The sequence below is a fragment of the Hippoglossus stenolepis genome, chromosome 12 (assembly GCF_022539355.2).
Source record: "Hippoglossus stenolepis isolate QCI-W04-F060 chromosome 12, HSTE1.2, whole genome shotgun sequence".
In the NCBI taxonomy this organism is placed as follows: Eukaryota; Metazoa; Chordata; class Actinopteri; order Pleuronectiformes; family Pleuronectidae; genus Hippoglossus; species Hippoglossus stenolepis.
Window position 1 is genome coordinate 16,013,066 of NC_061494.1, and position 15,237 is coordinate 16,028,302.

The window sequence follows — 15,237 nt, forward strand, 5'->3', positions numbered from 1 at the left end:
TAAGATTAATAACTGCACCTGACATGATGAGTTCCGACTCCAAGGTTGTCCAGTTGTCTGAAAACAGTCCAGATGTTGAGTTAAATGGAAAATGTGCTTCAACCAGCTGCAATCAACAGTGATGTTCTCTAAATTTGTGTAAAATCATCTTTGCCTTTGTTTTACATTGGAAAACACAGGCTCTGACTCTGTACTCTGACTCTGAGCTTTACCAGCTCGATCTTTTATAAGAGATTAAGCCGATCCCGAGGCGCTTTCAAATTACACTTAAGAGGTGGTTGAGTGAACTTGACGGACTGATTAATTTTGCCAGTCATTAAGCTTTAAGGGCTTACGTTGCCATGAGGTGAGTGCGCTTCCATGTGGAGAACCAGTCTCCCCTGTAAGAAGCAGATTCCTAATTAGCCTTACGTGGGATCAGATCATTTAATCTGCGATGTTCCAGGTAACCCCATTTAAATCTGCTGAACTGCAAACTCAGTAAAATCTCAAACTACTGTACATCCAGCACGTCACGTCGCTGAGAAATGACGGAGATGTCTACAGGTGTAAATCTCTTGTGACCTACAGGCCAAATATTCTTGGCTATAGTAGAAACCTATTGTAACACCTCAAAATATGATGCAGGCCACAACCTATATAAGCACACAAGTCACAGCTGTACTGGTATGAGGGCTGGTGGGCAAGGCCTATTTAATATGATCATGAGCTATCACAATTTATATATAAAATGGTTTGCACAGCTGTCATGTTGCATGGACATAGTTGATTCAGGCCTCCTCAGTTTCAGCTGATACACATCTCGTGAAATTGTGTTCTGAATAATTCTGCATTGCAGAAGTGAAGCTCGTGGATGTGAATCCTTCTCATTCTGTGGTTGGCTGTTACAATACTAGGTCACAAGAACACCGAGCATAGTCATGTGTTTTGACGTTTGGTGTGAATTCAGTCAAGCTCATAAACCTTTAGTTTATTTAGTGATTAATAACTTCCCTGATTCTGTTTGTCAGGAAACAGGGGAAAACTCACGACACAATTTCCCAGAATCCAAAGTGACGTCCTCACATTGCTCCAAGTTTCAAAGAATAAGAAAACCAGTAAGCAGATGAAACTAGTACACATTTGGCACCTACAATAAAAACTTGAACAATTAAGTAAGTGCACGCTAATTGATTTTCTGTTGGGCAATTAACTGATTAAGTGATTTTTGCAGCTTTAACATAAAAACCCTGTAAAACCCAGAAAGTTCTTGGTTCCATCCTCATCATTGACATTTTTTTATTTTTGTGTGTGTTAATAAATTGCCATTATTATTTCATAACATGTTACAGATCTATAGACATCTATTTAATTTGAGTATGTACATGTTGGTTTTATAGTATAAGTCCGGATCAATGACGTAATAGAAATGGCTATACAATAATCAGTGTAATTCAGGGTTGACTTTAGTTAAGGTTTGTACATTACATAGACATTTTCCTCTATACACAGTATGAAGTACCATGTGCTGACAGGTAACAGGGACATAGAATCATTATTAGTATTACTTATATTAGTCACGGGCTGATCTGACAGTTTAAACCGCGAAAAGTGACATTATGTTGGAAACTTCCCTTATTACAGCCACACGTGATCACTTTGACAGAAGGGAGCGTCGCGGGCGGACTCATTTTATCCTTCCGCGAGCAGCGCGAAGTAACTCCACTGTCGCTCTCTTCCGGGTCGAACCGACCACACGCGTGAGCGGCGGTTGTTCGGCATCTGATGGGAATTGTTGACGCGTTACTGGTTGATACTGGGTTCGCTGGTTTTTAATTCAGACGCGGGACTACACGCTGAGGGCGGAGGGATATTTTTTTCTAAAATCCCAGCCTGCTCTACCTTCTTTTTTTCCCTCGGTGGAGGCCATGATGGGAGCCTGAGAGTTCAGCTGGAGCGAGAGGAGCGAGAAAAGAAGATGATTCCCCGGGACCGAGCTGTCAAACCAACCCCCGCCGACTCCTGAGCTTTGTTTACCCCGCATACATTCAAGGTGGAGCCTGTCACTTTATGTTCAGATGTGTTCTTGGCAATCAGTCGATGACAATGTTGAATCGTTAGGGGGCTTTTTGGATCGAAGGAGGCAGCATTAGCTATTGTTGCTAGCTAGCTGTGCTAGCTAGCTGCTGGGCTAGCGAGCTAGCACCGTCTGGATACGTGTTTCGGGACCTGGTGAGTCCTCGATCTCGCTGTCGAACGCGGCGGCTGCTGCGACTGAGCCATCGGCCTGGATCGTGTCCGACACCCGGAGCTGGATCCGAGGACACCTGCATGTATTTGATTCGGGGGCGTTTGCAAGACGAATCGCAGGATCGGGAAAGTCGGGCCTGCACGGAGGAGCAGAGCGAGGCCCGTCTTTATGATCCAGAGGAAGCCTGTCTAATCCGACCCACAGCCCCCGCTAGCTCTGCGGGCTAGCATCGTCTTCTGCGAGGACCTGCAAAGATCCACAGACTAGACTGCGACAAACACGAGCCCACAGCCGTTACCAGAAAAACCCGTTTTCATCATTCACCCCTTAAAGACTCCTGTCACCCGCTACAATGGCTGCGATTATAAAAGAAATGGTCAGCCGGAACAAAAGGAGATATCAAGAGGATGGGTTCGACCTGGACTTAACATGTATCCTTCCCTGTGCTGCTCTTTTTCACAGCGGCCCGGACACCGACCGGTCCCCCGAACCGGCGGCACCGATGAGTAGTAGCTGAGGCGGAGATGTGAGGGGAGTTAGCTGCTACTTAGCTCGGTGGCTAGTTGGTCAGACAGCGCAGCTTTGCTGTCACCCAGCATGTTTGAAAGATGGTGGATCTGTCAAAGCAGCGCGCATAAATGTCACAGGCTGGTTACAGCTGGAGAAGCACGTCCAACTGGGCAGAGGTGTGTTGAAGAGACAGCACTTAGTCCAGGGATGGACCAGGTTTGGTCTTGTGAAAGGAGTTAGTTCCATTAAGAACCAGTTGGTGTTTGAAGGCAGGTAGATCTTCTCCAGTGTTGTAATGGATTTTAATGTACACACATCTACCTATTATACACTGTTAGTCTGCATGATATCACTGTTTCGTATGGCAGGTCTCTGGTGTATTGATGGTGTGACCTGGTCTCTGTACCTCCCCTCACCTGGGGCTTCTATGGGTGAATATTAATTGATGGATAGGGAAAATCTAATTTTAATATATTTTCCTTTCCCATTTTGAAACTATAATCATTTCCAGATTCAAGCGTTTATTCAAGGCCCCATTTCAGGACTCATTTCTCATCTGTTACCACTGGTGATTGTTGACCTGGTTACCCGGGGCTGTATCTCTGCTACTAAAAGTTGGTACTTGAACTTGTTCGCCTCCAGATAAACTAGATTAGCAGCTGATGTTGAGGTTGACCATGACCAACGTGAGTACAAACCCTGATTAGTGACAGTGCAGAGAGGGGGTCATGGTTGCGGTTGACGTGCACTTGACTTTGCAGGAGAACGTAAAAACCGCCTTTTCTAGCCTTTTGAGACCCGAGTTGAACATTTCTGGTGTTGGAGGTGAACAAAGAAGTCGATTTGAACGACATAAAGTAAATCTGCAACACTTAGCAGTTGATCGTCGTTTTTTTTAAGCAAACATTCACTGGTTGTGGCTCTTAAATATTTGAATAATAGCCGTTTTAGACTTTGAGAGTAAATTAGCATCTTTAGTGTCTCTGCATATTCGTCAGACATTTGAAATCGGGCTCGGAAAATTGTGATGGATATTTTTTCAGCACTTTTAACACTTTACACCAAACGATCGTAGAACTAATCAAGGAAGTACATGTGATATTCATGCAAAAAGAAAGTGATTGTAAGTTGCAGCCCTATCTGGTTCCACACAGCATGTAGAGAAATGAAAAAGGTCTGTATTTATGGACAGAATTAGCTCTGGTTATTGTCAGCGTTGTGGCATTGATGATAACACAGCTGGGCAGCATCATTTTTTCCCCCCTTTTCTCAAAGAATAGAAATGTACGGCTGAGTGAATTACTTTGATTCAATACCACTGCAAGAGATGGAGACGTTTTGAAGGGGATTCAGGAAGAACTGTGATGTAAGTGCGACTGCAGATGCTGGAGCGCGTTCATCACAACGTTTGATCAGACGCTTTTTCGCTCCGTGTTGTAATGTGGCGACGCTTCACATGTAACATCTTTAAGTGGCGGGACTCTGTGGTGTGCAGGTGTGAGGGGGGGTCACGCCACTCACAAGTGCCGCCCGTCTTCGGGGCTTGAAGTCTGGTCTCGTTCAGATGTGGGCCCTTTCCAACGATGGCTTTTATCATTTTTTTTTGATTTTGGCATGGTGTCTAAAAACAATATGGGCTCTCTGCTGTTATGTAATGCAGTATCACAGTTCTGGGAATTGCCCTTAAAATAGAGTTGCCAGTGATCTTGTATCAGCGTTGCCGGTCTGAGTGCTCTCTCTCCCTCTCAACCCACCACCTCTCCTTTTCTCTTTTTCTTCACTACTCCCACTCTAATTCTCCCTCCCTCCCTGCTTGCCCCCTTTCCTCTGCTCTCCTCCTTTCCTGTCCTCCCCACCCCCTCCTCAGTCGGCGCTCGTCGGTTCCCACTCTCCCTTTTCCTCTCTCTCTCTCTCTCTCTCTCTCTCTCTCTCTCTCTCTCTCTCTCTCTCTCTCTCTCTCTCTCTCTCTCGTTCTCAGTCGTGGATTTGGCGTATGCATAGAGCTGAGGCAGGGCTGGCTTTAAAGAAAAGGCGTGCCTGAAACGGCAGATTTTCTTCTTTTTTTTTCTTCTCTCCCCCCCTCCCTCCCTCCCTCCTACTTGGAGCTTCCGTCGGGGGTCCCGCATGTGTGTTTCCTCCCAGCTGCAGAGACCAAGCCCCCCCATGCTCTGGGCTGAGGTTCTCCTGGGAGCTCTGGAGCTTTTTAAAAACACTTAGAATAGTCTGACTGGGATTGCATTGCCAGTAGGTCCGAGGGTTGGAGAAGCCCATTAAATGGCACAGAAAACCTTTATTTGGCTCTTAATTAGGTCTTTGAGGCATTAATGGAAGGGATTATGGCACAGTGAGAACAGATAGGCTACAGTGTTGTGGACTACAGGGATGCTAGCTTGGCTGTATGCAAATAATATCGTAGACTTGCTGTTGAATTCATGCCTCAGCTGCACGACGTGTATCGAAAATGTTGGAAATTGCAGTAATCTTTGTACGTGTGTCCGTACAGTTGACCTCGGCCACTCGCTCCCAGCAGGTCCACTGATTGAATGATAAACTGTGTGTGCACTATGACAAAGGGTCGTTCTTGTGCGCTCTTACACATGCAAAACTGCGCGCAGCTAGCCCCACTTTCTCACCAGAGTCGTCAGACCCGTGTGGCAAATTTTTCTGACCAGTTAAAAAGAGATTTGACTCTGGGGAAAAAATAGGGTCTGCTCAAAATGAAGCAGACACATCCAATTTGAAACATTCAGCTTTTCTATTTTTTGACACCGCCGCACAAGTAGTGTAAGAAAAGGTCACCCTTTAGTCGGCGGTTAAAGTGTGAAATCCTGCAGCTTATGGCGACAAGCAGACTTCAGTTACAGGTAGGCGTTGCAGCCAAGCCTCAAAGACATGCATGCCAACTCGATTATTAGTTTTTTTTTTTGCTTTTTTCTGCCACGCGACACTGATGTGTGCCTTTAAGATTGAGTGTGTGTCACCATGTAATTGGCTGCGACATTTTCCATCATTTTCCTGCTCTGAATTGTGGAGCCAGGTCTGGATGATGTAAACGCACAAGAGGTGAAGTGCGAGCTGGGCGGTGCAGCCAGGAGTTAAACTCGTGCTGGAATCTGGTGCGTGTGGTTCCACATGTGTGTCGTCCGCCGATGACTCTTACAGATGCACAACTGCTACCGTCTGTTGCACCTGCAGCCTGCGAGTCATGACACAAAGGATTCTTGCTTGATGCAACTGGTTTTTTGTTGCCCTCCCCACGCGTCTTCATGTCGCATGCAGTCGATCTCCCAGATATTCAAATTGGTCCGGCTGAGCTCGAAAGCGAGATAAGCCGAACATTTGCGATCATCCCAATATAACTTTGGTCTCTAAAAATACATGCAGGTCAGGGAGCGGAGAGTCTCCTCGTGCACACACATGTGGGCCTGGCTCGAGCAGGAGCGCTGTTACTCCCATCCTCTCTGCCTGCTTCTCACTGTCAAGGCCATCTGTCACAACACACACACAGACCAGCACACCTCCTGTCTGTCCATGACTACAACACCCTCATTGACATTCGCTGAAACTTTTTCGTGCTCTGCTGCTCTTCTCTGCATTCTTGTAATTGTGCTCTAACTCTGAGAATAAGTATGTTTAATTTTAAAGTGCTAGCTCTAGGAATTTACCGTTAAACACAACATGTGCTGCTGGGCCCACCAGTAATGGCACCTTCCTTTGTGTGAAAGCATGCACTATGTACATTTCCTTAACCCCCCTGCCTGAACAGATATCTACCCAAACATCATTGCTATGGGCTTTCCAGCGGAGAGACTCGAAGGCGTGTACAGAAACAATATAGACGATGTAGTACGGTGAGTTGAGCTGCTTCTGCTTCTAATATGTGATTATAGAAAGAAGAGAAAAGAGAAGAGACGTTTTATTACTTGTGTTCATTCATTTTTGCTCCTCGTTTGCAACCTTATTTATTGATTTACTAAAAATATTCTCTCTTTTTATGATTCTTCAGGTTTTTGGATTCAAAGCATAAAAACCATTACAAAATCTACAACCTGTAAGTGTTGCACATGTTGTTCGTACCTGAACGGTTCATTGTTTACTAGCTAACTTCCTCTGTTCGACCGCTAACTGGATTTTGTTCTTCCCATTTCAGCTGTGCAGAAAGACACTACGATGCTGCCAAATTTAACTGCAGAGGTAGGCTGCTTCACATGTTCTGTAGATGTTTTTTTATTTTAATAATAAAAAAAGCCTGGTAAAACACAGTGAATATTTTGTGAGATTTTCCCAACTCTTTGTGTCTTCTCCCCCATCTCTTCTCTGCCGCTGTGTTCTTGTCCACAATCTTTCCTTCCCTCTCCCGTTACAACTTTGCGTGGGCCTGCATCCCGTCACGCATCAGTTGCACAGTACCCCTTCGAAGACCACAACCCTCCTCAGCTGGAGCTAATTAAGCCGTTTTGTGAAGACCTGGACCAGTGGCTCAGTGAGGATGACAATCACGTGGCGGCCATCCACTGTAAGGCCGGGAAGGGCCGAACAGGAGTCATGATCTGCGCCTATCTCCTCCATCGCGGCAAATTCCTGGAGGCCCAAGAAGCGCTTGACTTTTACGGTGAAGTCAGGACAAGGGACAAGAAGGTAGGATGTTCATCTGAGAACCAAACGTCACAGCAGCTCTTTATCAGTTCATCTGACAGTTTACTGCCAGAAAATTGTGAAAATCTTTAATGTGTTGGTGACCCGAAATCGTTATATATTCAGTTTGTTGTGTTGTGAAGCAGAAAAGCAGGAATTTGCTGGCTTTAAAGAATAAAAAAAAAACTGAAATTTATCTTTCAGGTTAAGATGCAAACACTTGAACACTCAAAGGTGACGTCATTTCCGGCTCTCTAAAGTTTTGTCTTTGTTGTTGCAGGGAGTCACGATCCCGAGCCAGCGCCGCTACGTCTACTACTACAGCTACCTACTGAAGAACCAGCTAGAGTACAAGCCGGTGGCGCTCCTCTTCCACAAAATGGTGTTTGAGACTCTCCCCATGTTCAGCGGGGGCACCTGCAGTGAGTCACACTCATGTTCAACTTTCACTCCAAACTAGTGTGTAGGCCCGCACGCCGCTGTTCATATGGAATGAGAACCTTGGATGTGTGTTGTGCGTTGTAGGGCTCACCCACGCTGCAGATTTAGCAGAGAGTAGGTCACCTGTGGTAGAGCTGAGTCGACCTCACAGGATTTTAAAATGCGGCCGAATCTGCTGCACTAATTTTGGACCTGTTGACTAAAAAAGCAGCTTCTTGCAGATTAAGTTGTTGCTACTTACAAATAATTCTACTAAATGAAATCCCTCATCTGTGTGTTATAAATTTTTTTCGGGCCTTTTGGCCTTTTTTTTAACTCTCAAATAAACCTCCGAACTCCTGCAAAGTTGAGCTAGTCTGCATTTTAGTCAGCATTCTTTAAATTGTTTTAGCGGAATTTGTTCAGTTTTGTTTCTGTGCACAGTTTTGACAGGTTAATCACAGTTTAAACAGTCTATCACTGAAACCTCTGCACAGGTCCAGTAAACTGCCCACTCACACAACCAAGTAATTATAAAGTCATGACAGGAATAAAGTGTTTAAGTCAGTGATTTATTAATACATTTTTATTTTACATACAATAGCGCAGTGTTAACGAGTTGCTTTCGCTCATGAGTATTTACATATCACTGCATGTTTGCTTGGAGCTGGAGTGTTATGACATTATTGTAAAATGGTGCGTAAGCAAACAGTGGCTGAGTGACACAGACACGAAGCAGTCGGGCTGTGCTTTATTTGAAAAGTGTGCTGAAACCAAAACAATCAACATCAGAACTGACTAAAGCTTTTCCACAAGCGCTAAAATACCACTGGCGCGTCTGTGACACATTGGGTGTAAATGTCTAATGACTCCTTTTCAGCGTCCATGTCCAAATTCTCTCAACATGTCAGTGCTGTGTAGTTTACTCTGCACAGAAAACAGTTTTAGTGGTGTAATAGTGTCTGTTTTGGTCTTCAGAGGCAAAGAATTCAAACAGCCCAGGTTGTTTTTTGTGCTCAAATGTGTCTGAGTCACACAGTGTTGTGCTTTTTTTGGTATCTGAACTTGTTCCTTTTCAACTGACGGTCAGAAAAAGAAGAAAAACACACCTCCTCTTCCTTCATTTCCGTGGCTCTCTCTCACCCTAACACCTGACTGTGCTGAGCAGCTCTCACCGTATCGATCCTTCTCTTTCCTCCTTACTCCCCTTTTTTAAAAAGGCCCTATTCTGAGTTTGACGTCTTCACACACACACACACACACCAACCTTTTTTCTAGCCTCAGGTTTTAGGGCACTGCACCAATAAAAGAGGAGACGCTAGTTTGATAATTGTGTTACAAAATAATCCAGCATCACAACTTTTCTGTTTGTCGAATCCAATTGTTTTTTCGTTTGAGATTTTCAGCGATTTCAAGTTCCCCCTTTCTTCCTTCCCCTTTTGTGAATCTCACGACACATCATGTCCGGTGTCAAATACAAGACGTGCACACCTCCACTTTCAAAGCCATGTACTGTATGATGTTCTTTTTAAGAGAAGCTGTGTAGATGCAAATATTTGTGTAGATCTCTTTGTGTTTGTGCCTGTTGTGCTGTCAAGCCCCTGACAGGCCAGCCAGGCTCTCTTTTGTGATAATCTCCTTCTCTCTCTCTAAGGGGACAGTACCGTTAAAAACAGGAGCGAGCCGACCCCTCAGGGCTTCAAGAAAGGGAATTGGCACTGGGGTAAATGAGCCTTTTATCCATTATTATCATTTCACTCATTTGCTTTTATATGGCCCCAGAGATCCAGCAGGCAGGAGCAGTCTGAGGTAGACATGTTGCCGAGCAGGATGGGACTAGCCCACAGGCATATGAAGTCATCTCCAACATCACCCCCACCCCTGACAGGAAGAAGGAAGGATTAAAATCTCTATGCAGCGTGTCGCGCTGGTCCAAGACCAAACTGTGGCTGTCTCAGAATAGGGTCCTGTGTCTCTGGTTCTGGGTCTCTCTGGGTGTTGAATTTTGTAACATTCCCTTTCTTTAATATTAATATAAAGTTTTGTTACCTTTTTTTTTTTTGCATGTATTCAACTGGGGGGTGGTGGGTTGTCTGTGGTGGGGTGTGCTTTGCAAACTCATGTAATAACACTTGTATCCTCTCTCGCTCTCTTGATCCACTCCCTCCTCTCGTCATTCTCTCCACATCTTGTGTTTTCTGTCTCTTCTCACAAATCTCATAACCTTGACACCCCCCACACCCCTCTCTTCCTTCCTCTACCTGTGCAACATCAACTCGTTTTTTTCAACGCAGATCCCCAGTTTGTGGTGTACCAGCTGAAAGTGAAGATTCACACGTCGCATCCCGCTCACACACGGCGCGAGGACAAGCACATGTTTTTCGAATTCCCCCAGCCGCTGCCGGTTTGTGGAGACATCAAAGTGGAGTTCTTCCATAAACAAAATAAGATGATGAAGAAGGTACGTTGTGTTTCTGTGGCTTTGTCCTTGTCGCTGACGAGTTTCTGTTAATCAATACAGATGTATTTTTGCTGCTGATCTTGATATGTCGACTGTGTCAAATAACTATAAGCTGACATGTAATTAAACATTTTCTCCCAATTTTTTTGTTTTCCCACGAAAAAGACCAAAACCAAATATGAAGTTTTTTTACTTTAGCTTCCTGTTTTGTTGAGAAATTATTAAAAACACATAAATGAGCCGCAGTGTCCCACTTATTGATCCCACAGTCGCCATCCTGCTGGCGTAAATGTTCACTAACGAAACAAATGTGTATTAATTGGCAGCTACAAATAATCCCAATGCACTATTTTGACAGATGTTTGCAGAAAATGACAGTGGCTAAAGCCTCAGGAATGATCTGGGTGTTATGTGAGCGGTTTCTCCCATCTTCAGAAAAAACTGATATTATATGGAACTTGGAAAGTCTTAAGAAAATGGATTTTTACTAACAATGAGAAAAATCAGAGCCCAGTCTCAAATTTAATCCAAAACATAAATTTTCTGTCCTCCAGGACAAAATGTTTCACTTCTGGGTGAACACTTTCTTCATCCCTGGACCAGAGGAGAGCGTGGACAAGATGGAAAACGGGGCAGTGAACAACGCGGAGAGCCAGCAGGGGCAGCCGCAACCACAGCTACAGATGCAGACGCAGCGCGCTGAGAGCAGGGACAGCTGCAGGGACAGCGACAGGGACTACCTCATCCTGACGCTCACTAAGAACGACTTGGACAAGGCCAACAAAGACAAAGCTAACCGCTACTTCTCGCCAAACTTCAAGGTAAGTAGTGACAGCAGTAGGGTTTTAGATAATAATGGGAAGAGCCAATGATGAGACTTGTTTATGATTATTTTGATTGCACAGACTGAAGTCGGATGTCTTTCTAATTCCCAATTTCAGGTGAAGTTGTATTTTACGAAAGCCGTGGAGGAGCCTTCGAATCCTGAGGCAAGCACTTCAACATCCGTCACCCCGGACGTTAGCGACAATGAGCCAGACCATTATCGATACTCTGACACCACTGACTCTGATCCGGAAAATGAACCTTTTGATGAAGAGCAGCACACGCAAATCACAAAAGTGTGAACTCTTTTTAAACAGGAAAAGAAGAAATTATACACCAGAAAAAAAGGAGAAAACTTGAATATAAACTCAAAAGAAGAACCTTTGTCCCTTCCCTCCCCCAGACGGCAATAGAATATCATCATGTCAAATGCCAATTTTAGGGAAAAAAAGATAAATATCCTGACCAATATATTGTTTTTTTATTTTTCTTTTTTTCTTTGGCACGGCCATGTACCATGTGCGAGGTATTGACACTGTTGCCCCATGGGAAAAGGTGCTGTAGCTATAAAAAAAAAAAGTGTTTATATATATATACATACGTATATGTATATACATATATACATGCATATATAAACAAACTTTTTTTGTGTCAAAGACAATGGAAAGAGTACCACAATCAGGAGACGGGAGTTGAAGTGTGGGAGAAGTTAGAATGATATACTAGGACTATGCTGCTCCTTCTCCTGTCTAAACCAAGGCCAGTGCTGCAGTCACTTTGTTTCACTCCCTCTCTTCTCCTCCTCCCTCCTTCTCCTCTCATCTTTTACTCTCCCTCCCCTCCATCCTCTCCTCCTTCCTCTCCTCCTTTACTGTGAATGCTTCTTGTGCTCTTTGCAGGCTGTCTCACGTGACTTTTGGCCTTTGTGCAGTGCAAACTGCATGCGGGCAGTGGGTTGGGGGTGGGTGGGGTTATGAAGAGGCTGTGATGATGTCTAAAGCATTGCCATTCCTGTTCCCACTGTGTATACGTTAAATTATGCAGAACAAGGCATCCCATGTAATTGTTAATGTTTTTTTTATCCTAAGATAATAAAAATATAATACACAAAACAGCAGGGAGACAAGTGTTTGCAATAATGTCGACACTACATTTAAAGGACAGTGGTGATTTGCATGTATTGGAATTGGCGTCCATCCCTAATAAATGTATGCAATGTTGTCTTTTTCTTAAAGAAACCAGCTCTGAGATATGTCTTCTGCTGCGTGGGGTTCCCCAGTGCTTTGAGTCATGCTCAGAAAATTACATCAGAGGTTTTATGTAATACTCTCCCCTCGCTGTTCGCGGTTAATGAAAATCATGTAGAATGAAAATGAATTGTGTAATATGCGGTCGTTGTCGAGCGGCGAGGCCGGTGGAGTCTTTAACTTGACACAGTAGCTGTCAGCTGAAGTCATAACTTTTAGGTTCCAGACCCTATAATCTAAACTTGAGGTGGGGTGTGCTGGTGAATGTGCACAAGCGTCGCTCTTGATGAGAAAAATGCTGTAAAGCAGGTTGTCGTCACAGCTGCTGGAGCTGTGTTAACAGTAACTTCCTGCTTTAAAGGTCAGCGCTGCAAATAGCAGGTGGGACCTGAAGTAGGGAAGTGATGGAAGGATTATTATTAAAAGTTCAACTGAGGGCGAAGAGCCCACTTAAGAGAAAAGATGTAACGGAGTCCACCAGCGAGCTGAGCGTTTGAGAATCGCTGTTGATTATCAAGCACACTGCTGGAGGGTGAATAGTTTGCTTTCATTCAAACTCGACTGGTAACTGAAGTTCACATAAGTACCGATCTTCAAAGATGAGATGTAGAACTTCTGTTTTGATATTTCTGCCAAGGAACTGTACTTTTCCATTCCCTCAATTGGTTTCAAAGCAAGCTGACCTCTGAACCCTGACAACATTAACATTGGAGCCAAAAGCAACCTGACCTCATACCAAACCATCAGCATAGCATGCAGAGAGGCTGGTGCTGGTTAATCAAGGCGTTCTTCACATGAAACGAGCAGAGGAAGGAAAGACTACCAGCCCAGGAGGGAGGAGCGTGAGGCCCCCGGGCAGTCGAGCCTGCTCCGCTCGCAGGCTTGTGCATCTCCCCCAAATGAAAGAGTAAAAGGATTAACGACCATGTCACTGTGATAGCAGAGCACCGAGTGACAAGAGCCTGGCTAAAGCAGGGCCCAAAGTCTCCTGATAATGAAATAAAAGTATGAATTAAACATATATGTTTAAAAAAAGGTTCTACCCCCAGAGGCAGGCAGTCACATAATCCCCCTCTGCTCTATTAAGACTCGGTCCCCGGCTTTTTCGTGTTGATAGAGACATCAAAGCCAAGCAGTGCAGCGTCAAATGAGACAGGCCGCAGTCGCAGGGGCCCGACTGTAATTGGCTGAGCCGAGAAGGAGGGAGAGACTCTGCTCGATTAATAATGAATGTGCTGTGCTGGGTTGAGAAAGACCAGAGAGAGATGCCTCAGCTCTCCACAGGCAGGCGAGACTGAAGAGAGGGAAGAGGGCCGACTTTAGTGGAGCTCGAGCTGGAGAGTCCACGTCTGCGCCTCTGATTGCCCTCCTCATCACATACACAAACACACAGCAGCAGAGGCAGCATCTGAAATATTAATCTAATCAATATACAGCTTCATTTGTATGTTTTGTGCAACAGCTCCTCTCAAAGTATGTCTGGTTTTCCTGCATCAACATATCTCTTAGACGATCAGGAGTAACGTCTCTTGCATGAACCATTATGTGGGTCATATATTATACATCCAGCCAGATAAAGATACAAAATGACGGGGTTTCTTTATGGTATGAGTAGAAACCAGTTGGTCCACTTCTCATGTTGGTCAATCCAGTATGGAAACCCATTTCTGTCAAGACAAAAATAAACAAAATAAGTAAAAATCATGAGATTGAAAGTCAAAATTTCTTTATTGTAAAACTCGTGAATTAATATGTCAAAGTTATGGAAAATCTGTCTTTTATTATAAATGAATCCAAATTATGAGAAAAGCTGTTTGAGACAGTAAATCAAAGTTAGATTAATATAATCAGTCAAACTGAGACAGCAGGTCAAAGTTACGAAATCGTCATGATAGTTAAAATTAAGAGGTAGAAAGATGGATTGTACATTAATATGAAAATGTGTTACAAGTTAGTTATAACTACCCCATTTACACGTGGGGTTAAAATGTGCTTTGGATGACAGTGCTGCAATCTGACTGCACTTGACCACATTAAGGTACAGATGTAACTGTATCCAAGACGCACTGAGGACTCCTTGTGATCTGATTGGCCAAACTGCCTGTGGGGAAGGTCAAGGACTCACTGTGACCCCAGTGAACACAAGTGTAAATGTAATTGTGTTGTCGATCCACATACAATGACTAAATCAGCTCGCAGCCATCAGCTCGTAAACAAACAGAACTGTCTTGTCGAGAGGCCTCAACTAGGGACGAATTTCAAGACACGAGTGGATGGAGTAAAAATGAGACCAATCGAAAAAGCAAGGAAACACTAGAATTCCTGCCCTGCTGTTGTATGTCTCCACCAGCAAAAACATGTTACACGAGGCCTCGGTAACCTTGACATTTCACCACCAAAATCTGTGATTCTTTTGAATCGCTCACAAAGCAAAGAAGGGTTTTGTGAGGTCTCAGTGACCTTGCCCTTTGACCACCAAATTCAAATCAGTTCATCCTTGAGTCCAACTGAATGTTTGTATCGAATTTAAAGGTATTCCCTCAAGGTGTTGACAAGAATGGGACAGACGAGCGGATGGCCAGACAGACGGACGGCTGGAGACGATCTGGATACGAGACACATTTGGTGTAAAGTTAAGACACAAAACATCAAAATTATGAGATAGTGAGTCAAGATTACTGACCAAAAAGGATAAGTTATGACAGTCAAGGATACAGAATTGTTACAACTCGCTCATTCAAAAACACAAGATCCTAAATGAGAACTATGAAATTGTACAGTATGTCAAACAATTCACTCAAGTCAAAGTTATGTGATGGTGCGTCACAATTCTGACTTGGTGCCTTACTTATGAAGATGTATCACCCATAACTTTTTTCTTCTTCCATAGACCGTGCATCAAAACTACA

At 44.1% G+C, this 15,237-nt stretch overlaps 1 protein-coding gene across 2 annotated transcripts; it reads left to right on the plus strand.

Moving 5' to 3' along the window:
* The first annotated feature begins 1,719 nt into the window (after window positions 1-1,719).
* Window positions 1,720-12,193, plus strand: LOC118118921 (phosphatidylinositol 3,4,5-trisphosphate 3-phosphatase and dual-specificity protein phosphatase PTEN). Of its 2 annotated transcripts, XM_035172465.2 has the most exons (10): window positions 1,722-2,661; window positions 6,507-6,591; window positions 6,747-6,791; window positions 6,891-6,934; window positions 7,140-7,378; window positions 7,656-7,797; window positions 9,450-9,518; window positions 10,090-10,256; window positions 10,811-11,077; window positions 11,198-12,193. In XM_035172465.2, exons 1-10 carry the CDS (start codon window positions 2,583-2,585, stop codon window positions 11,381-11,383), a joined length of 1,323 nt encoding a protein of 440 aa, XP_035028356.1. In that variant the 5' UTR covers window positions 1,722-2,582; the 3' UTR covers window positions 11,384-12,193. The 2 variants fall into 2 exon arrangements, with proteins under 2 accessions (XP_035028357.1, XP_035028356.1); XM_035172466.2 differs by lacking the exon at window positions 9,450-9,518 and having other exon boundaries at window positions 1,720-2,661.
* Window positions 12,194-15,237: the final 3,044 nt, after the last annotated feature.

Coding starts and splice junctions, on each gene's coding strand:
- LOC118118921 (XM_035172465.2), top strand. CDS start 2,583: ATGGCTGCGATTATAAAAGAAATGGTCAGCCGGAACAAAAGGAGATAT. Junction 2,662..6,506: donor GTTCGACCTGGACTTAACAT/GTATCCTTCCCT, acceptor CTGCCTGAACAG/ATATCTACCCAAACATCATT. Junction 6,792..6,890: donor CATTACAAAATCTACAACCT/GTAAGTGTTGCA, acceptor TTCCCATTTCAG/CTGTGCAGAAAGACACTACG.